Raw genomic sequence first — 20,330 nt, 5'->3', positions numbered from 1 at the left:
TTTTAGGCAGGTTTTGTGTGTCGTCCAGGGCATCCTCACTGATGGAGTCACAGGGGAGAACCTTCCTACTTTTGGAGTTGGGAGGAGGTACAGTCTTAGGAAGACCTTATCCCTGACACTGGCCTGGGCTTCCCACCCTCAAGGTGTACATATCACAGTATTGATTGTGAGCCTGTATCCTCCAGGCATTGAGCTCTGGACATCAGGGACCACATCTCGCTCCTCCAAGATCTTTAGGGGCTGACCCAAGGCTTGTACAAAGGAGCGGACACTCGTGGTCTGGCCTTGGCTTAATAACCCTGTGTTGGTTTTGGTGTCCTCATCACAAGACTGGCTATCTGTTGTTCACAGAAAGCCCATTGGGTAACCAGAAGAGGAGTAAGTGGGAAAACAGACTTTAATTAAAAGTTCCCGGGCTGTGCGCACAGCTGCTCTCTGGGGTTTAGTTAGCGCCAGACAGTCCTCCAAAGACCCAGACGGAGATGTGCCCCAATCCTCATGCTAATTTGTCACTGTGGAAGGAGAAATCAAATCAAATATTACATTTGTATAATTATGAAACATATTAACCATCCAGAAAAGCACATAATTGTAACCATTGTTTCTCACGTGAAGATCTCTTTTCTTTAGAGTGAAAAATGAGGTTTTTGCAACTCTGTGCTGCATTTCACACGTGATATAATTGAGTGATTGGAAGTCAGAGCATCTTGTTCTATGGACATAAACCTATTTGACCCACAGTATGGCTGAAATATAGTGTATTTGAGATGAAAAGTTGTAAAAGTATAGAATAATTGTCATTTTACCACTAAGGAAACAGACCCAGAGAAGCAATAAGTCAGGATTTAGGTTACTGGACCTTTTATTTTCAGGTTTTTTCCTGCTATACCTCATGTTATTAGTAACTTATTGAGATAAAAGAGTGTCAAATCCCACCAGCCAGCAGCCCCCAGGAATGCATGTGTCATTGTAGAGATTCAGTTCATTTAGCAGCAGGGCAAGTGTAGCCCAGAAGAGCATTGGGATTCTGGGATTCTCTTGGAAAGGCAGAGTTGAGTTTGCGCTTGTGCTGGGTGACTTGAAGGTGGGGTTAGAGAAATGGGGCCAGAGCTGGGTTGGATGTAGTCAGGAAGCAGGTACATTTCAGTGATTGGGTATCTTAATTTTTATATAGGATGCAAGAGATTAAAGTGGGGTTAGAGTTGCCACTTGGTAAAGAATTAGCAGTCACAGATTGGTGAGAAAAGTGGGATGGTCATTCATTTTTGTGGAGGTAGGCACGGGCTTGGTATATGGGTTCTATGTTGAAGTTTATGTCCTGATGGAATATTGGGGTCAGTTATTAGTAAGGCCTGTCTTTCCTTGTCCCATTTTTGGTAGGGCAGATTTTTACTTTTCCGGTAGTTGATTTGATTTGATCCTGGATAATGATGCTTGAGGAATGGTTGGCTTTAGTAGGAGAAGAATGAGATGGTGAGTGGAGAGTCCAAAGAGGATGTCTGAAGTCACTGTGTTTGAACAGTCACTGTTCTTCAACGTTGTAGTTGCTCAATGTTCAATTCAGTTGCTCAGTCATGTCCGATTCTTTGCGACCCCATGAACCGCAGCACGCCAGGCCTCCCTGTCCATCACCAACTCCCGGAGTCCACCCAAACCCATGTCCATTGAGTCAGTGATGCCATCCAACCATCTCATCCTCTGTCGTCTCCTTCTTCTCCTGCCCTCAATCTTTCCCAGCATCAGGGTCTTTTCCAGTGAATCAGCTCTTCGCATCAGGTGGCCAAAGTATTGGAGTTTCAGCTTCAACATCAGTCCTACCAATGAACACCCAGGACTGATCTTTAGGATGGACTGGTTGGATCTCCTTGCAGTCCAAGGGACTCTCGAGAGTCTTCTCCAACACCACAGTTCAAAAGCATCAACTCGTCTGCGCTCAGCTTTCTTTATAGTCCAACTCTCACATCAGGTTGTTTTAAAAAGGCAGATGACTTGTTTTCTTGTACCCTAAGAGGCATGGGTTTTTTTGTTTTTGTTTTTTGCCATGCTTCATGTATGTGGGATCTACTTCCCTGACCAGGGATTGAACCCCTGCCCCCCTGCATCGGAAGTGCAGAGTCACAACCACTGGACCCACCAGGGAAGTAACAAGAGGTGTTTCTGGTTTGTTTTGTTGTTTTAATCATCACAATGACTTTGTAGTCTTCTGGAATTTGGCAGGATAGTAGAAGCAGATGGAAATGTGGATACTTATAACTGAAGCATATTGTCATCTTCAAAGATGCCATCCAGTGATTGATCAAGAGGTAATGTCAATGGTGGTGGTAGTGCTGGTGCCAACCCCCCTGCCCCCCACATAAGTAGAAAATGAATTTAGAAAATTCAGTACAGTTCAGTGTAGGAGTCAGAAGCGGGTGAGGTGGTATAGTCCAGCCAAGTGAGGGCCAGGGCAGGCACATGCTTTATGGTCCAGACTTGGCCACCTTCTCTTTGAACTTAGCCAAACTTCCATCTCTCTGGGCCTCTATTTCCTCCTCTTTGGTGCTGGGGAGGTTGAACAGATGGTCTCTGCTCTAAGTTTCTCTGTTAAGTCCTTTTTGAAGATAGTCTCCTCTTTGGAAAATACTTCTTCAGTTTTCCAGGTGGACCAGGTCATCTATTTTATGAAATTATTATTCGTTCCTGAAAGCAGGAATACTTGAGGGCTTTGAAATCTAGTCCAGAGGAAGGTTTGTTTTTTTTTTTCTGGTCTGTGTAGTTTCCTTCCTCTCGGGGGACCAGGCCTAAACCCACATCTTCCCAGGGCATCCCCTGTGTAGTCTCCTGAAATGAATGGCTGAGGTGTTAACACTTTAGAAAGTCACATCCAGTAAATGTGCCAAGGGAGGCACCTTTGTTCAGGAATTTGCAGTTTGGGGGTAAAGGCTGCCGGTGTGTGTTTGCAAATTTGAATTTTGTGACTAAAATAGCATTATATAAAAATTTAAGTATAATGATGTGTGCAAATGTTGAATGTAGAAACCAAGAGAGTAAAAGAAATTGATCAAAAGTTGCCTAATTTCTAAGACAGTAGGCCAGGTGGCTTGTCCCGGCTGTTTATGGAATGGCCAGTGGCAGCCCCACTCTTGCTGGTGACAGGAAAGCTTTGCATGTGCAGTCCGTATCATGCTCCGTGCTGCCACTCAAGGGCTTTAGGATTTCTGTTGATGGGGGCTGGTATTTAATGTGCACTTATATCAAAACATCTTTTTAAAGACTTCAGTTAAGCAGATCTTCACCATGAGGTGTGTCAGTGGTGGTGCCTGTGTTAGTAGTAACGCTCCCCCCGCCCCCCGCCACAGCCATAGCTTGTAACAGAAGCACTGAAGCTCTAGGAAGAGTGGGGTGCATCATGTTGTTGACTGAGGGAGGGGAGCACAGAGCACACTCACAGGTACAGAGTTATCCCAGAGAGGCCCTAGAGCAGAGTGGCGTGGCGTGTGGACTCTGGAGCTAGCTGTGCGAGCTTTGCAGCCTTAGGGAATTTACCTAGCTTCTCTGGGCCTCAATCTCCCCATCTGTACAATGGGGCAGATTTTAGTATCTCCCTCAAAAGGTTGTGCTGGGCACTCCCCTTGTGCTTCCCAGGGCACAGGCACTGAGTGAGTTCTTGGGCAGTGCCAATACAGCTGGTCTTTGGACACTCCAAATACCTTTTGTTCACGCAGATGCATGTATTAGAAAATAAAGGACGTACTATTTTGGAACCTGGTATTTTTCTCCCGTTCGATCCATCAGTAATATTTCCCCTTTCATTACTTATTCTAATAATATGATTTTAAAGCATTGTATTGCATTATTAGGTATTTAAGCAGTCTCCTTTTTCACTGTCATGAACCACACATAAAATATTTTTATACATATGTTTTGTGTACATGTCTGATTATCTCTTTGGAGTAAATTCCTGGGAGTGGAATTACCAGATTCACGGATGTGTACGTGTTAAAGCCTCTTGTCGCAGGCTGCCCACGGTTTTTCAGACAGGAAGTAGCAAAATTTTATCTTCTTACGAATAGCCTGTGAGAGTAGATAGTGATTTTCTAAATGTAAGGAAGTGAGGAGAAAAAACTGTCATTGACTATATGAAATTCACGTGTTTGGGCTTTGTTGGGAGTAGGCAGGAAGAAGGTGAATTTATAGAGAAGGCAAAGATATGCAAGAAAAGCTGCTGCTGCTGCTAAGTCGCTTCAGTCGGGTCCAACTCTGTGCGACCCCATAGACGGCAGCCCACCAGGCTCTGCCCACCAGGCTCTGCCGTCCCTGGGATTCTCCAGGCAAGAACACTGGAGTGGGTTGCCATTTCCTTCTCCAGTGCATGAAAGGGAAAAGTGAAAGTGAAGTCGCTCAGTTGTGTCCGACTCTTCGCGACCCCATGGACTGCAGCCTACCAGGCTCCTCCGTCCATGGGATTTTCCAGGCAAGAGTACTGGAGTGGGGTGCCATTGCCTTCTCCCAAGAAAAGCTAGGAAGGAGCAAAAGGCTGAACTGTGGCTTGATTTCAGGGTAGTTTAGGATTCAGACGGATTAATTACAGTGTAACATGTACTTGCTATAGGTGGTTTCATGCAAAGAAGAATAAACAGTGCTTCGTTTTTGTTGATCATATATGGTATATGTGTGGTTCTTGACTGGAGTATCTAGGGGCTCCCTGGACTGGGGTTCTGGTTTAATAAAGTCTAGTCCACGCTCCCTCCTGTGTGGACATCTCTAGCTCTGGATCCAGCTGTTGAGACTCTCCTTGAGGGACTAGGAGTGAGGGTGGCTGCATCTGGAGTAATGGGGCATCAGGGCCAGAAAGCCTAGATGTCAGACACTGGGAACAGGGGTGAGGAGGAGTGGAGGGCATGGTGGGGCGTGCGTGGAACGTAAGAGGGGTGCCCGGAGTGGAGGGCATGGTGGGGCGTGCATGGAACGTAAGAGGGGTGCCCGGAGTGGAGGGCATGGTGGGGCATGCATGGAACGTAAGAGGGGTGCCCGGAGTGGAGGGCGTGGTGGGGCATGCATGGAATGTAAGAGGGGTGCCCTCCCTGGGTCGTCTGGCCCTGGTGACGGGGCCAGAGTTTTGCAGCTTTGGGCCAGAAGCCCCCGTGGTGGGAGCACCAGATAAGCTGAACTCTTCTGTATTCTCAGAATGTTAGAACCAAGAAGGGAGCTCAGGACCGTCTGGTCTAGCCTTCTCTCGTTACAGATAAGGAAGATAAATAATTTATTGTTTTCAATTAAACTTCACCTCATAAGTTTTTAAAATCAGATAGTCAACCTTGGAGCAGAATCGGCTTTCTTGTTCTGGGAGAGCCGAACTTTTGAGAATTGAAAGGGCTGAATGGTGGACAGGAAGACAGATGGCACGAGTGACCATATTGCTCAGCCCTGAAACACTGAATAGATTTCACGTCAAACCTGCACCTCTCCCTGGTCACAGGGGCTTCCCGTATGTCTGGCTTCAGAGCGGCACACATCTGCCTGGTCCCCAAAGGCTTCAAAATAATGTTGGACTGAGGGGAGCTCTCCTCTTGTGCCAGCCCCATGTTTTTCTTGAATTTATGCACACTAGTTTTCTTAGAGCAATTCCTCAAAAATGGTCTTCTTTTCCGTTGAGTAAAGAAACATATGTGACAAATACTTCTTTTAAAAAACAACAGCTGCTCTGAACAGAGACTGTGCCTTCTGCCACTGGGTGACACTGTTAGACCACAGAACACTCTTCGAGAGTAAAATCAAGGGTCTTTGAACCTCAGATCTCATCAGGCTGCTTTATCTAGGAGAGAGAGAAACTCTGAACCACTTAATGGCCATCTATCAAATGTTATTTGATAAGTGTAATTTATCAGCCTACGGCAATTTTGAGGCCACCGGGTTTAGGGTAATCAATTATTGAGGAAATCTGTTAATTGGACAGCATTTCAGTTGCTTAGAGGCTTGTGCAGATTGATGGGCTGCATATTAATGAGGTGCTAATTACTTCATGGGAATATTGGTGCAAGCCTGTGCACTCAGATTTATTGCCCACCAGACAATCTTAGTTATCTTTCTGGGGCGAAAGACACCTGGCTCGTACATAGCAATTCATGTTACAGACTTTGAGTGAGAGTTTTGAGGGTCATCTTATGCAAGAAGGAGCATCGTCTGCTGGGTTAGGAAAAAATGGGCATTTGGTTCCCTGGACTGATATGTACCAGGAGAACTAGGAACTTGTCTCTCACTCATTTCACTCATTCTGAATTTTTTCTTAAGATTTTTTTTTTTTTTTTGATGTGGACCATTTTTAAAGTTTTTATTGAATTTGTGACAATATTGCTTCTGTTTTGTGTTTTGGTTTTTTGGCCACAAGGCATGGGGGATCTTAGTTCCCCAAGGAGGGATTGAACCTGCTCCCTCTGCATTAGAAGGGGAGGTCTTAACCACGGGACCACCAGAGAAGTCCCCAAGCTTTGTCAAGATCAGATGAGAACAGAGTTTGTTCAAAGCATGATATGTCCCCTCTCCCCCTCCACTGTTTTCGGCCCCTTGCGTAGGTCTGAGCTCTGCACATCACTTGTCAGTGAGTCAAATTGAGTTGAACGATACGCAGGAGGTATAGATAGCAATGTTTCTGCAGATAAGAAATGAGGAAAAGTCAGGCCTTCCCTTTGTGACTTTAAAGTGAGGGACTGTCATTGTCGTTTTCATAGCAGCAGCTATAAGCATCATTAGAGAGGGGTTCACAGTGAGTGTCCTGGTGGGACAGAAAGGAAGAAAACCGCAAGGGGAGTCAGGAGAGGCTTCAGGAGATGAGCTACCTGGTTTGGATTCTCCATTCCTTCAGTGTCTGCCCCCTTCATTCAGTGCGGCTCTTTCGGGTGCCCGTGGGGTGATGCCCAGCTGGGGATGCAGGAGGGAATAAAGCTGGGTGTACCGCTGGCTCCCCTGCTGCTCAGCTGTAGGCACAAGGAGCCAGTGGGCCTGCCTTCCTGTTGCTTCTTCTCCATCAGCTAGTCATGGTGGGGCTACTTCCGCTTTGGACGGCATATGTGTGAGGCGTTGTGCAGGGCGGGGAGGGTAACTGAAATTGGTCAGGGGTCTTTTCCAATTGGTCAGGGGTCTTTTCCCCACTGATGGGACGCACCTCTCTCCTGCAGGAGGGACCGCCTAGAGATGCAGGAAAAATTGACGGATAAGAAGTGTCAGGTTCATGGACGGAGGGCACAGCAAGTACCATTGTACTCGGCACTGCAGACAGCAGGGAGACGGCTGGGGGGAGTGGCCGGGGGGAGAAATGACTCGCAGAACTGGAGGGTGTGGGGCTGGGAAGGTGAGGCCGAGAGAGAGGTCTGGAGCTGAAGCCTGTTCCTGATACCTCTCAGCACCAAGAGGTCAGGATGGAAGAGACATGGGGCCATCGGGTGTGGGGAGAACCAGGAGAGAGGGTCATCCAGGTGGCTGGCTTTCAGGTTGAGAAGGAGAGGGACAGCAGCTTTGAATTCTCACAAGAGGCTGGGGAGAAGGTACCCCCAAGAAGCTGGGAGTCCCCTGCACGTGGACTAGGGGTGAATGGGACATTTTCTGCAATCCCTTTCTGTTAGGGATTCGCTGGTGGCTTTTTGTTGTCCATGGGGCCTTGAAGGTCGCAGCCCTTGTGGACAGACCTGGGGGCCAGAGCACAGGAGCTTGAATCTTAAGGAACATCTGCCCCCCAGCCAGCAGTTGGGAAGAAAGAGGTTTGCTACTGTCCGTCCAGGTTGAAATACATGCTGATATATACTCAGGCCCAGCTGTTTTCTTGGGGGAAAGCCCAAGTGCGTTTGCCTGGTTGAGAAGGTGCTGCCCTGCAGGAAGGACGAGCGGCACAGTGGACCCTGTGATACCCCGTGCAGCGCTGGTGGCCCTCCTGCAGTGGTGGTGGGACCCCGCCCCGGTGAGCCCCTTCTGGGTGCCCCCTCTCCTTCTCTCAGATGTGTGCGGACCCCCTATCACTCACTGCTCGCAGAATGAGGTAGTGCCACCGTCCACCAGGGAGTTCCAGACTCTTTTCTGGAGGCAGACAAGAGAGCATGTGCAGAGTCTGTGTCTCAGCTGAGGTTCTAGGACTTGTTTAGGTTTCGGAAAGAAAACATCACCTGGATGAGCTGCCTGCGCAGATGGTGTGGGCGTCATCATTGGTTCGGTGCCCTTGACGGATTTTGTTCACTTCTTTCTCTTCCTCCCTCAACTGAGCAACTTACTAAATTTTTATCAATTTTATATTAGCTTTGTTCTACTTAGAGACATTTTTTTCTCATATTCCCATAGTGTTTTTGTTTTCACTTTCTTTGTATATTTTGTCTTCACACTTCCCCAAGGTAGCTTGAATGGCCAACTTACTAGCAAAATGAGGTTATTCAAGAACTGCTTTTTTGATTTTTTTTTTTTTTAACTTTTACTTAGGCTTTGAGCATGACCTTGTTGGGCGACACAACAAACTCCTTTTTCTTGCAAAGCCTTGGACTTTGGGGAGCTAGAAGGCAGAAGGAATTTAGTCACAGGGTTAATTTGCTGGTTTCTATGGAAAGCAACCCAAACCTGCATCTGTTGACTGTCAGCATCACTCTTTTTTTTTTTTTTCTGATCAGACACCTGCAGACTCTTGGGTGCCCAGCTTAGGTATGAGCATTTTCTGAGGTCCTGACGTTGCAGGCGTGTATTTCCTGGTTACCCCTTATATGTGTTTGAGCTGTTCTGTATTAGATTATTAATACACTGCTTGATTATAAACGTGCAGGAGCACTACACTTTACTTACAGCGCCAGTGGAGTGCAGTGCAGAAGAACAAAGTACTGTGCTTTTTGGGGACATTTTTGCTTGCCCTCCATCCATTGCTTCTCTGCCCACCCCTTTACCATGGGGTTTGACTGAACATTATGCAAAAATGCCTCTAAAAAGATCTTGCCTGTTTTCTGTTTTGACTTTTTTGTAGAGTTGTCTACTGAGTCATTAGGTCAGATTCCACCAGGGCTAGGGGAGGCTAAGTACATTATGAACATTTGATGTATGAACAGTTAAACTATATTGGACTAGCTTCTGTTTTTATTTGTTGTTGTTGTTCAGTCCTCAAGTGGTGTCCGACTCTTTGTGACCCCCATAGACCGTAGCCCGACAAGTTCCTTTGTCCTCCTCTATCTCCCAGTGTTTGCTCAAATTCATGTCCATTGAGTCGGTGCTGCTATCTAACCATCTCATCCTCTGCCGCCTCCTTCTCTTTTTGCCTTCATCTTTCCCAGCATCAGAGTCTTTTTTCCAGTGAGCCAGCTCTTCACATCAAAGTATTGGAGTTTCAGCTTCAGTATAAGTCCTTGACTATTCAGGGTTGATTTCCTTTAGGGTTACTGGTTTGATCTCCTTGCAGTCCAAGGGACTCTCAAGAATCTTCTCCATCACAGTTTGAAATTATGTTTTTATCAATCCCTCATATTTATATTATTGCTCTGTATGCAGAATAGTTATTTACAACAGAAACCTGAGTGACATGGCAGTTCAGCTGTATAGATAAGAAGACCGAAGCCCAGAGAGTGTGACATAATCAACATTTTCATGGTGTGGGCTGGCTTGGGCTGTGGGCTCCTCTCTCTGCTTTGGCCGTGAAACAAAAGCCCGTCAGGGATTCTGTTTTCTCCCATAGACTCTGTCCCTCTCTCCCATCTAAGAACAAATTGAAAAAATGAGCAGAGGCCAATATGGGGTTCACCATTAAGCTTGGTCTAAACTAGTATACTTGTACTGCATGGTCATCCATTTTTCAGTTTGATAGGACATTGATTCATGGAGAGTTAGATTAATGAATTAATTTGTTTTAACTATTTAACCGTCCAATTTATTGAACATCTGCCACATGGTCTGGTACCATGTGTAGTGAATGTTCTCCTTAAGTTTTATTCAGTGCTCACAACAACTCTGCAAGTGTGGCTATGAGAGCCCTGATTTACAGGCGAGGAAATCAAGACTCAGGTTAAGTCACATAATTGGTATGTGGCATAATAGGCATCTAATTCAGGAAGGAGATGGTCTTCAAACTGGCTGGTATTTATTACTTCTCATGACTCAACAAGGTTTATTTATTTATTTATTTTTTTCAACAAGGTTTAAAATGGATGAAATAACAAAATTGTAATAACACAGCAACAACTGAATGATCTCTAGGTTGTAATTTTAATAGCTAGTAATATTTAATAGGGGCTGTATTTATTGAGGTATAATACACATACAGAGAAGAGCATAAGCCAAAATAACAATGAACTGCTTGTTAAATTTTCGGAGTGAATATGCCTGTGTAACTAGAACCTGTATCGGAAATCAGAACCTTACCAGCACCCCAGGAGCCCTGTTTCTTCCCTTCCATTCACTCTGTGCTCCCATTATGCTGACATCTGACATCAGAGGTTGTTTTGCTCGTTTTGACCATCAGATTGATGGAATGATCCAAAATGGACTCTGGTGTGTCTGGCTTCTTTTGCTGAACATTGTATTTCTGAGACTCAGCCAGGCTGTTGTTGTCATTCTCCTTGCTCTGTGTTCTTCAACTGTATCCTCATGCCCCACAGTCTGCTTCTCCATCCAACTATTAATGGACATTGGGGTTGCCTCCCATTCCGGGATGTCGTCAGTAGTACTACTCTGAACATCCTTATAAAAACATTTATGTGTTTGAAAGGAAATGTGTCTCTCTTGACACCTTTCGCCACTTCAGTATGATTTTCTGCAAGGTGTTTTCTGGTTGGGATTATAAAGCTATGATGTTAGAAAGCTTCTAAAATCCTGTTGAGAAAATCATCCTGTTTAAAGTGAAACCCATTCTGTGCTCTCCTGCCTGCCCCCCTCCATTTTTCCAACTCAGAAGAGTGTGATGTTGAAAGGAGTGAAAGCACCCCTTTGGAATCAGACCCAAGTTCAAATCCTGGTCCTGTACTTTCCGAGCTGTGTAACCTGGGGCAGAATAACAGGGTTTCTGTTTACTGTGCCTGCTCAGTCGTGTCCAACTCTTTGTGACCCCATGGACTGTAGCCCGTCAGGCTCCTCTGTCCATGGGGATTCTCCATGCAAGAATACTAGAGTAGGTTGCCATGTCCTCCTCCACGCGATCTTCCCAACCCAGGGATCAAACCCAGGTCTCCCACATTGCGGGTGGATTCTTCACCTACTGAGGCCTCAGGAGATGCCTGGAGTGGGTAGCTGATCCCTTCTCCAGGGGATCTTCCCCACCCAGGAATCGAACCGGGGTCTCCTGCATTGCAGGCAGAGTCTTTACTAGCTGCGCTACCAGGGAAGCCCTAGTTGTTATTTGTGGCCAGTGACAGCACTTGTCACAGGTGACATTTATGGAAGGCTTACGGTTTCCAGGCCCTGAGTTGGGTGTGCATTTCTTGTTTATTCTCTATAACCATAGAAGAGGATCTGCCTTTCCTCTTCCTTCTTCCACTTCTCCTCCTTCTCCTCTTCTCCATCTTCTTCCCCCTCCTCCTCCTTTCTTCTTCTTCTTTTTAACTGGTGAGGAAACATGACCCAGAATCACACTTACAGTAAATGAGAGCTGGAGTTGAGACCCATTGGTGTGATCAGAGCCCACATCTTTGAAGCTGTCTGAGCTCAGAGGGAATTGGGAGACTTAGAGGGAATAGAAACTCCTGCCTCACTGGGCCATTGTGAGGCTTAAGTGATGGGGAGATGCTTATGTAGAGCATCGAGAGATGATGCATAGTGACTCCAGAGTGGATTCCTCTCGTCACTTGTCTCTGATGCTTTTACCAACAGTGCTGAGGGTCCGGGTGAAGTGGTCCTGCTCCACCGGGCATCATCCTGGAAACGCACACCTTGTTATTTGTGGAGCCATCGCCACCTACCGGTTGGTCCTGTCTCACTTGGTCCAGCTTAGATCTTAAACATTGGCACATGTTCTGTTTTCCCAAGGTTTCTCTTGCCTTCTTTCCTATCTTCTAAATATAAAATGTGTGCCTTATTTTTTTGTATAAAAATACATTTTTCAGGGATGAGAAAACAAGTTTGGTATTTTCCCAAGCGTGTCACTGTTTGGCAAGCGCGCAGCAGCATCTCTGTGGCCAGTTTATTGTGAGTCTGAAATTCCAGCAGCGGTGGGCCCGGCACAGTTGGAAAAGTCACATTTCTGAGCTCATGTGGAATGCTCTGGTTCGGCGTCACTTGTCTGCCTTAGTTGAGTTTGTGGCCACGAAGGTCGTCTGGGCACTTGCCTGATGCCTTTGGGTCCCAGATGGTGCCATGGTCTCCTGGCAACGAGACTGAATCTTCAGGTTGATCTCAGGCTCAGAAGTTTTGTAAGTGAAGCCCTTGGCTGTTTGGGAGAAATTCCCATTTTAACTCGCTCTCTGCTCTCTCAAGGCCTTTCTCCTCACAACCAGCCTCCCTTCTGGGAACTGTGGGTGCTGAGGGAGACTGCTGTGGCTCCAGGGACAGTCCTTCCTCTTCCAGGTTGACCCAGGCCTGGACTTGGCTGGCCTGCAAACTTAAATGACTTGGATTTTTCAGAGTATTGTGAGAGGGTTGCTAGAATCTCTTAGAGACAGCCTGGGAAACAAATGCTCTTAAAAACTTTCTGGGAATTACTTTCCAGAAGTTACAGCACTTCAAATATTTAATTGTTTAGCTTCGCTTGGTTCTAGTACAGCTATAACCTGCATGTACCGACAGGTTTCAGGTATTGTTTTCTAAAGGATTCATTTATGAGTGCTTCTAGATAGATTTTAAATACTGAGGTGAACATGGAACTTAGCATAATCTGTAAATTTTGATTATTTTTTTCTCTCAGAGGATTGTTTTATAGTATAAATGTAACTTTTATAGGTACTGAGGTGAAGTGAAGTGAAAGTCACTCAGTTGTGTCTGACTCTTTGTGACCCCATGGACTAAACAGTCCATGGAATTCTCCAGGTCAGAATACTGGAGTTGGTAGCTGTTCCCTTCTCCAGGGGATCTTCCCAACCCAGGGATCGAACCCAAGTCTCCTGCATTGCACGTGGATTCTTTACCAGCTGAGCCACGAGGGAAGACCCCAAAATTTGGGTGATTTGTTTTATTTCAATACTCAGTTTACTGTGGTCTAGAACCAAACCTGCAATATCTCCGAGGATTAAGTTTTAATTTTTATCTTTGGGAATTCCCTGGTGGTCCAGTGGCTAGGACTCTGAAATAATGAGTGTCTGGGTTCAGTCCCTGGCCAGGGAACTAAGATCCCACAAGCCCTGCAAAAAAAATAGTAAAATTATCTTTGTGATGTAGAAATATGAAAATGAACTCCTGGAGCCAGGAATAGTCTAATGGGAAACCCAGATGCAGTGAATGTTTATTCATCCAGTTGTGGAATTTTTCTGTGGGGATGGTTATTCACCTCTGAAAAGCAATCAACACAAAATACCTGGGACTAGCAGAGGCCAGGACCCAGGGTTAACCTTTGAAAAGGGAAAAAAATGCAAAGAAGGACTCGGGAGGGCATCTATAAGGCTGGAATTCCCTTCTTTTTTCTGGGGCAGTGGAGTTTAGTAATTGATTTTGTTCATTCACAGGAATCAAAGGCACAATTCTCATCAGGTTACATTTTCAGTGTGCAGTGTTAGTATCTGTCTAAAATGCAAATCTGTGTTGTTATTCCTCAGCTTAAAATCTTTCACTGAATCTCCTCAACCTCAAAACAACATCAGTTTCTCAATATCAGCCCTGTCTCCTTGGTACATGCCCTGCACTGTAGCCAGAGCCATTCAGAACTCCATGGGCGTGTGACAGACTTTTCACACTTTGCAGAAGGGTCTTAATGTCGGTAGCGTGAATGGGTCTTAGAACTATTGAAAATTACACTTTGCAGAAGGGTCTTAATGTCGGTAGCATGAATGGATCTTGCTGCTGCTGCTGCTGCTAAGTCGCTTCAGTCGTGTCCGACTCTGTGCGACCCCATAGACGGCAGCCCACCAAGCTCCGCCATCCCTGTGATTCTCCAGGCAAGAATACTGGAGTGGGTTGCCATTTCCTTCTCGAGTGCATGAAAGGGAAAAGTGAAAGTGAAGTCGCTCAGTCGTGTCCGACTCTCAGCGACCCCATGGACTGTAGCCTACTAGGCTCCTCCGTCCATGGGATTTTCCAGGCAAGAATACTGGAGTGGGGTGCCATTGCCTTCTCCATGAATGGGTCTTAGAACTATTGAAAATTACCAGTGACTGTGGATTACATGAGGAGAGGAGGTGAGTCAACCTAGGGAGACTTCCCAGTGAACTAGGGGATTGTAAAGAATGCTTTATTATCATTGAAACAAACAAACAAACAAGCCAGCAAACAGCAAAGAAAATTAATGGGCTCCATCATTTAAAAGAAGAAAAAGCTTAAAAAAAGAAAAAAGTTATCAGAGAGAACATGAAGGGGGCTTTCCCAACTCTAGTTGTGAAGAAGAGGAAAAGAAGGAAGATGTTTGTGCCTTCATTTCAGTATCTGTGGGTCATTTAGTTTGAACAGTTTTATGTGTCTGAAGTACTCGTATGCTTTAAAAGTCCTTGAGAAATAGTATACAGGGTTTCCCAGAGGTTTTACCTCTGGGTAAAATATGAAATATTGTTGGCTACATAGTTCGATTAACAATAGCTTCCATTTATTGAATCTGGCATCATAGATGTGCCAGAAATTATTACATGTACATTTTATGACCACACTCATTTTGAGAACCTAAGGGCTTTGTCCAAGATCTCAAGCCAGGTTTGCTTCTCCTCTACTGAGCTGACCCTCATTTTCCTTCACTGACTTGATAGTTTTAAAAAAAATCCCTTTATGAATCAGTTACTGGTCCAAGGCCGTGTATCTGACAAGAGTGTCTTCGTGTTAATTTCTGGAAGAAGGTTTCATGTAGCAATACTGATATCCATTTCAAAGTGCCTTTACTTCCAGACATTTTTCTGTCTCTTTCCTTCCAGGGCTGTGGATTACTGGTTGCTCAGAGCCCTTCAGGCTTTAACTTTTGTTGCTTGAGACTCCCAAACAGCTCCGGGGCTCCCTCTCCTGGTGGTTCTTCCTGGACGCTGTTCCTTCATTTAAGGGTTAGTCTTTGACTCAGTGCAAGGTATCTGGTAACTCAGATTGTAAAGAATCTGCTCGCAATGCGGGAGACCTGGGTTCGACTCCTGGGTTGGGAAGATCCCTTGGAGAAGAGAATGGCAACTCACTGCAGTATTTTTGCCTGAAGAATTCCACAGAGTTTGAGACTGGTGGGCTACCGTCCATGGGGTTGCAGAGTCAGACACAACCGTGCGACTGAGCACGCACGCACACAGGAATGGGGAGCAGTCCTCTATCGTGCAGGGCCTCTATCATGTACAGTTTTCAGGGCCACCCTCCTTCTCATACATAACCTTTCCCAGACCCCAGCGTGGTCCACTCCCTGTGACCACAGGGTTCCCCTCAGGTTGGTTCGCAGTCTCGCTTGAGGTCTGCACACTTGACTCAGGCTGGGGCCCCCTTTCCTGTCTCCACTTGGATGAAGGACAAACCAGGGAAAGAGAAGGAAGAAGTTTGTGCCTTCTTTTATGGGCAGAGCCACTGCCCACCCGTGGCCTGTCTGCCTCTGTCCAGCAGGAGACAGGTCGAGCCTGTCTCACTCCTCTTGGCCAGTGGGAAAAGAGAGGCTTCCCAGACCCCCAGTCTTACGAGAAAGTGGTGAAGAATCCAAGCTAGAACTTGTTCCCTAGGCCCAGAACTGAAGTCTGTTCACTGTGCACACAGTGAATCCGTCTCTTGGCACCAAGGCCCAAGACAATGTGTGTACCCCAGCCCTGATCTCACAGGAACCACAGGCATCTGTGTGGCCTTCTGTCATGGGAATAGCGGGAGTGGAGGGGTGGGGGGGAGGCGAGGTGAGAGACCCCGGCAGTCACTTAGTAAGACCAGGAAGGAGCCGCCCAGGGTCTGGGCCCTCACTGCCTCTGCTGCTTGCCCTCGGCCACCTGGGTGTCCAGGGACGTCTCCAACCCAGCACGTCCCAAAGGGAGCTCCTGACTTCACGCCCGTGTGCTGTCCTCGCAGCCTCCGCCACGGCAGCTCTGTCCTTGTTGCTCAGGCCAGAGCCCCTGGAGGCACCCTCGGCCCCTCTGTGTGTCTCACTCCTGGTGCGCCGCCCTTCAGGAAGTCCCGAGGGCTGAAATGAGATGACATCCGGTCTGCTGTACCCATCTCTCACCTGGGGTGCCTCCTGGACTGTTTCCTTGGCCGTGCTGGGCCTGTCCTACACTTGGCAGCTAGAGTAATCGTCCAGACACATGAGTCAGAGCTCGTCACTTCCTGCTCCAAGCCCTGAATGGCTCTTTGCTGTCACTCAGGGCAAAAGCCAGAGCCCTGGCACTGGGCTTCAAGTCCCCGCATCGAATCCCACCCCTCTCTGGTGCCCCCACTGGTCCCTCTCTGTCCCCACCTTTACTCATATCTGTCCTTCCTCAGATGCATTGGGCTTGCTCCTGACTCCTTATTCCCCGCGTCTGGAACACTCTTCTCCCCAGGTCTACAGGCTCCCCTCCCCTGCTGACACCTTGACCTCAGGAGGCAGGAATCTGGATTTGAGGTCAGGGAGATTATCCCAGGTTTAGGGCAGAGGGACCAATCCTTTTATGGCAGCTCATTGCCTTCTCGTCTACTGATTAACTAGGGTGAAACTGCTGTTGGCTTTTAAACAAAATCAAGACTGCCTGCAGGTCTGTCTGGCACTTCTCCAGTCTCCACCGAGGGGTGCCCTCTCCGAGGGGCCCGTTCAAATAGGCTGCTGTGATGGGATCGCTGACCTACTACGGGCCAGGTTTGTGAGTTTCCATTTGGGGGAGGCTGCACACATACTCGGAGAAGGCAATGGCACCCCACTCCAGTACTCTTGCCTGGAAAATCCCATGGATGGAGGAGCCTGGTAGGCTACAGTCCATGGGGTCGCTAAGAGTCGGACACGACTGAGCGACTTCACTTTCACTTTTCCCTTTCATGCACTGGAGAAGGAAATGGCAACCCACTCCAGTATTCTTACCTGGAGAATCCCAGGGATGGCAGAGCCTGGTGGGCTGCCGTCTATGGGATCACACAGAGTCGGACACGACTGAAGCGACTTAGCAGCAGCAGCACACATACTTGTCTTTAAAAGATCAATTCAGGTAGCATTTGAGGAATATTTGATTTAATCTGTTAGATGGTGGTTGTGGTGGTTTAGTTGCTAAGTTGTGTCTGACTCTTGCAACCTCATGGACTGTAGCCTGCCAGGCTCCTCTGTCCATGGGATTCTCCAGGCAAGAATAGTGGAGTAGGTTGCCATTTCCTTCTCCAGGGGATCTTCCCAACCCAGGAATCAAACCTGGGTCTCCTGCACTGCAGGCAGATTCTTTACCAACTGAGCTATGAGGGAAGCCCAATCTGTTAGGTACGTGTATATTATTGATTGCCCATGCATTTATACCTAAAATATACGAATGATGCAGCCACAGTTTTTCTGTTTTAGTTGATTTAATTTATTCTTTGGTTTTTTTCCTCTTTATTTCATGTTAATTTTCAAAAGATCTTTCTATAAAAATAGGAAACATTGTAATTTGGTAAACAGAACATGAGTTTTAAGATCAGAGAGTGTTAATTCTCATTTTTTTTAAAGTTTGAGATTTACACTTGGCAAAATTAGCTTAGGCAAGTTATTTTAACTTTTATTCCTCTGTTTATTGTCTGTGGAATAAAGATTCTAGTGCTTCTGTTCATAGGACTGTCACTGGGATCAGGTGTGATCACATACCTGCAGGTGCTGTATCTAAAGTGTTGGGAAATTGTTGGCTGCTGTTGAGGACAGTTCAGAGATTCAGGCAACATCGCTGATGACTTTGAGACCAAAGACTCCTACTTGTAGCTACCGGCCTCTGGACCCATTTTACTTATTTTTAAATTTTACTTGCGATTGCATCTTTATTCTTTTTGATTATACCTCCACTCCCCCACCCCCATGCCAGAGTCCATAGAAGCACATAGCCACGTCTCTCCTCCCTGCACCCCTGCCCCGTGTGTAAACACACACACACACACACACCCTCACTTGAGGGTTTGCTTGGGGCATTGATTTCATGGGCAGAAATAAAGATGGAGCCTGTCTTCCATCTAGGAGCTTGTTCACAGAGGCTCTGTCCTCTCTGTTTATTACAGATTTGATTAAGTTCAAAATTTATTCAGCTTCTGCTGTGTGCCAGACACTTGGCTGGAATCTCGGATTTAAAACTGGAGACGAAGTGGTTCTGGCTCTTTCACAGGATAGACAGACGTGTATGGTTATGGTGTGTGCGTTCGTGAATGCTCGGTTGCTCAGTCGTGTCTGACTCTTTTGTGGCCCCATGGACCGTAGTCTGCCAGCCTCCCCTGTCCATGGGATTCTGCAGACAAGAATGCTAGAGTGAGTTGCCATTTTCCTTCTCCAGGTGATCTTCCCAGATCAGGGATTAAACCCATGTCTCCTGCGATGGTAGGCGGGCTCTTTACCACTGAGCCACTGGGGAAGCCCTCCCATGTGCAAGGATGCTTCTTGTACCAGAAATACATCTTCATGGTGCTGCTGGGGCTCTGAGGATGCAGGGGAGGGGGACCACTCTCTCGACTCACCTGGAGAGCTAGGGACAGGTGGTGGTGCTGGGTGTGAGCCCGCTCAGATGGGATCCTCCCTCTTGCCCTTGCCCTCTTCTCAGATCCCTGTTCCATTTGGGAGCATGGCTTTTGCCAGAGAATTAACATGCATGTACTCTGGACTTTCCAGGGAAGTCCCACTATCAGATGCTCTGCTGTAGTGAGGCTCCGCTTCTGACTTTTGGTTTAGATAACTTAGTCACCCTGCAGGACAGGGAGGCATAAAATGATGTGTTGGTTATCTTGAAAGATTTATGTGTGTTGGGGAGAGGGAGCAGGGGTGGGTAAGCGCTGAGCGACATGCCCAGGGGTCTGCAGCAGTCGGATACCTGCCAGGTGGACCACAGGGGTTGCAGCCTGCGCTCAGTAAGCCATGTCCCCGCAGCTCCTGTCCCCATGCCTTTTCTCTTCCGTCTCACAAAATATGACACGTTTTCATACGGTGCTCTCTGTGTTTCGAGGCTGCAAGGGACGAAGGAAGGAGACGTGTGCCCCACTCTCCAGGGGCCTCTACACACACGCACTTAAAGTTGAACACAGGACCCAGGGGTCATCACGTCATGTATTCCTTTCACGTACTGATACAGAGTCCAAGCCCAGAAATAAGCCACTTTGGGTGATCTGTTGTGTTCTCCAGTGAAGCTTCCTCTTCCTTGTAGACGACGAGTGTGGAGAGCTGGGCTTTGCTGCCTGGTCCCTCCCCCTACCCCCGGCATGTTCTGGCAGCTGGGGAGTAGGTTGTGTGTGCAGATGAAATCCTTGCCCTCAGGAGCGGCCAGTGACTAGTCAGTCAACCTGTGGATTGGAGGAAGCAGGGAAGGGCTGGGGTGGGGTTACAGGTTTAAGCAGGGCAGTTAGGAGGTCAGGGCTCTCTGAGAAGGTGCCATTTGAGGAAAGATGCGAAAGGCTATGAACAGGATGAAGTCCCCAGGGTGCTCACAGGAGTGGGAAGGAGACAGGGAGCAGTAGCCTGGCAGGATAAGGAGGCTGATCTTCCCCTGGGGAGCTGCTGGCCTCTTACACGGGCTCTGGGATCTGTACATTTTTAGAACATCTTAATTTGGAGGCTGAAGGGAGCACGAAGGACCTGGGTCTGGTGCCCGGGTGCTCATCGTGGGTTCAGCGTGTATTTAGACATGGTGGTGGGCAGGACCCGTGTGACCTGAAGCTCACGGTGAGCCTGGTGGGGACCCATCTGGCTGTGGGACTCCTGTGCTTTAGTTGTCTGCTCTCAGAACCAGGCGGGCTCCTCCTGCTCCTCGCCGCCCCCTTGGCTAAGACAGAGCTTCAGAGGGTTTCCAGTGAACTGGTGGAGGCTCCCTGGAGGATGCGCTCGGCTGTCCCAGGCCTCTGCTCTGGGCGGACAGACTTCTGAACTGACACCACAGTGACTCTCATCGTTCTGTTTCAGACAGCCCACTGGAGGATTCTGACCCCAAGGACACGTATCTCATCCCAAGAAACATCATGGCCGAGCCAGACTATATAGACGATGACAATCCTGAACTCATTAGGCCTCAGAAACTAGTCAATCCTGTCAAGACGTCCCGGAACCATCAAGACCTTCACAGAGAACTTCTTATGAATCAGAAAAGGTACGATGGCTTTTTGAGCAAAGTTTTCCTTAGGGGACCTTTAAGGTTACTAGATTTGTT

The 20,330-nt window shown here is 47.3% G+C and overlaps 1 protein-coding gene across 5 annotated transcripts in view; it reads left to right on the top strand.

Moving 5' to 3' along the window:
* Positions 1-20,330, top strand: part of FAM107B (family with sequence similarity 107 member B) — a 209,733-nt gene that overhangs the window by 176,777 nt on the left and 12,626 nt on the right. For 4 of the 5 annotated variants that reach the window (XM_081553581.1, XM_081553580.1, XM_081553583.1 and 1 more), the window contains one exon: positions 20,087-20,270. In XM_081553581.1, coding sequence (XP_081409707.1) covers positions 20,087-20,270 — 184 coding nt within the window. The remainder of the gene's footprint in view (positions 1-20,086; positions 20,271-20,330) is intronic. The other variant, XM_081553584.1, reaches the window with a different exon arrangement.

The sequence above is a fragment of the Giraffa tippelskirchi genome, chromosome 13 (genome assembly GCF_054371585.1).
Source record: "Giraffa tippelskirchi isolate mGirTip1 chromosome 13, T2T-mGirTip1v1.2.pri, whole genome shotgun sequence".
Classification (NCBI taxonomy): domain Eukaryota; kingdom Metazoa; phylum Chordata; class Mammalia; order Artiodactyla; family Giraffidae; genus Giraffa; species Giraffa tippelskirchi.
This window is presented reverse-complemented; position numbering and strand designations above follow the sequence as displayed.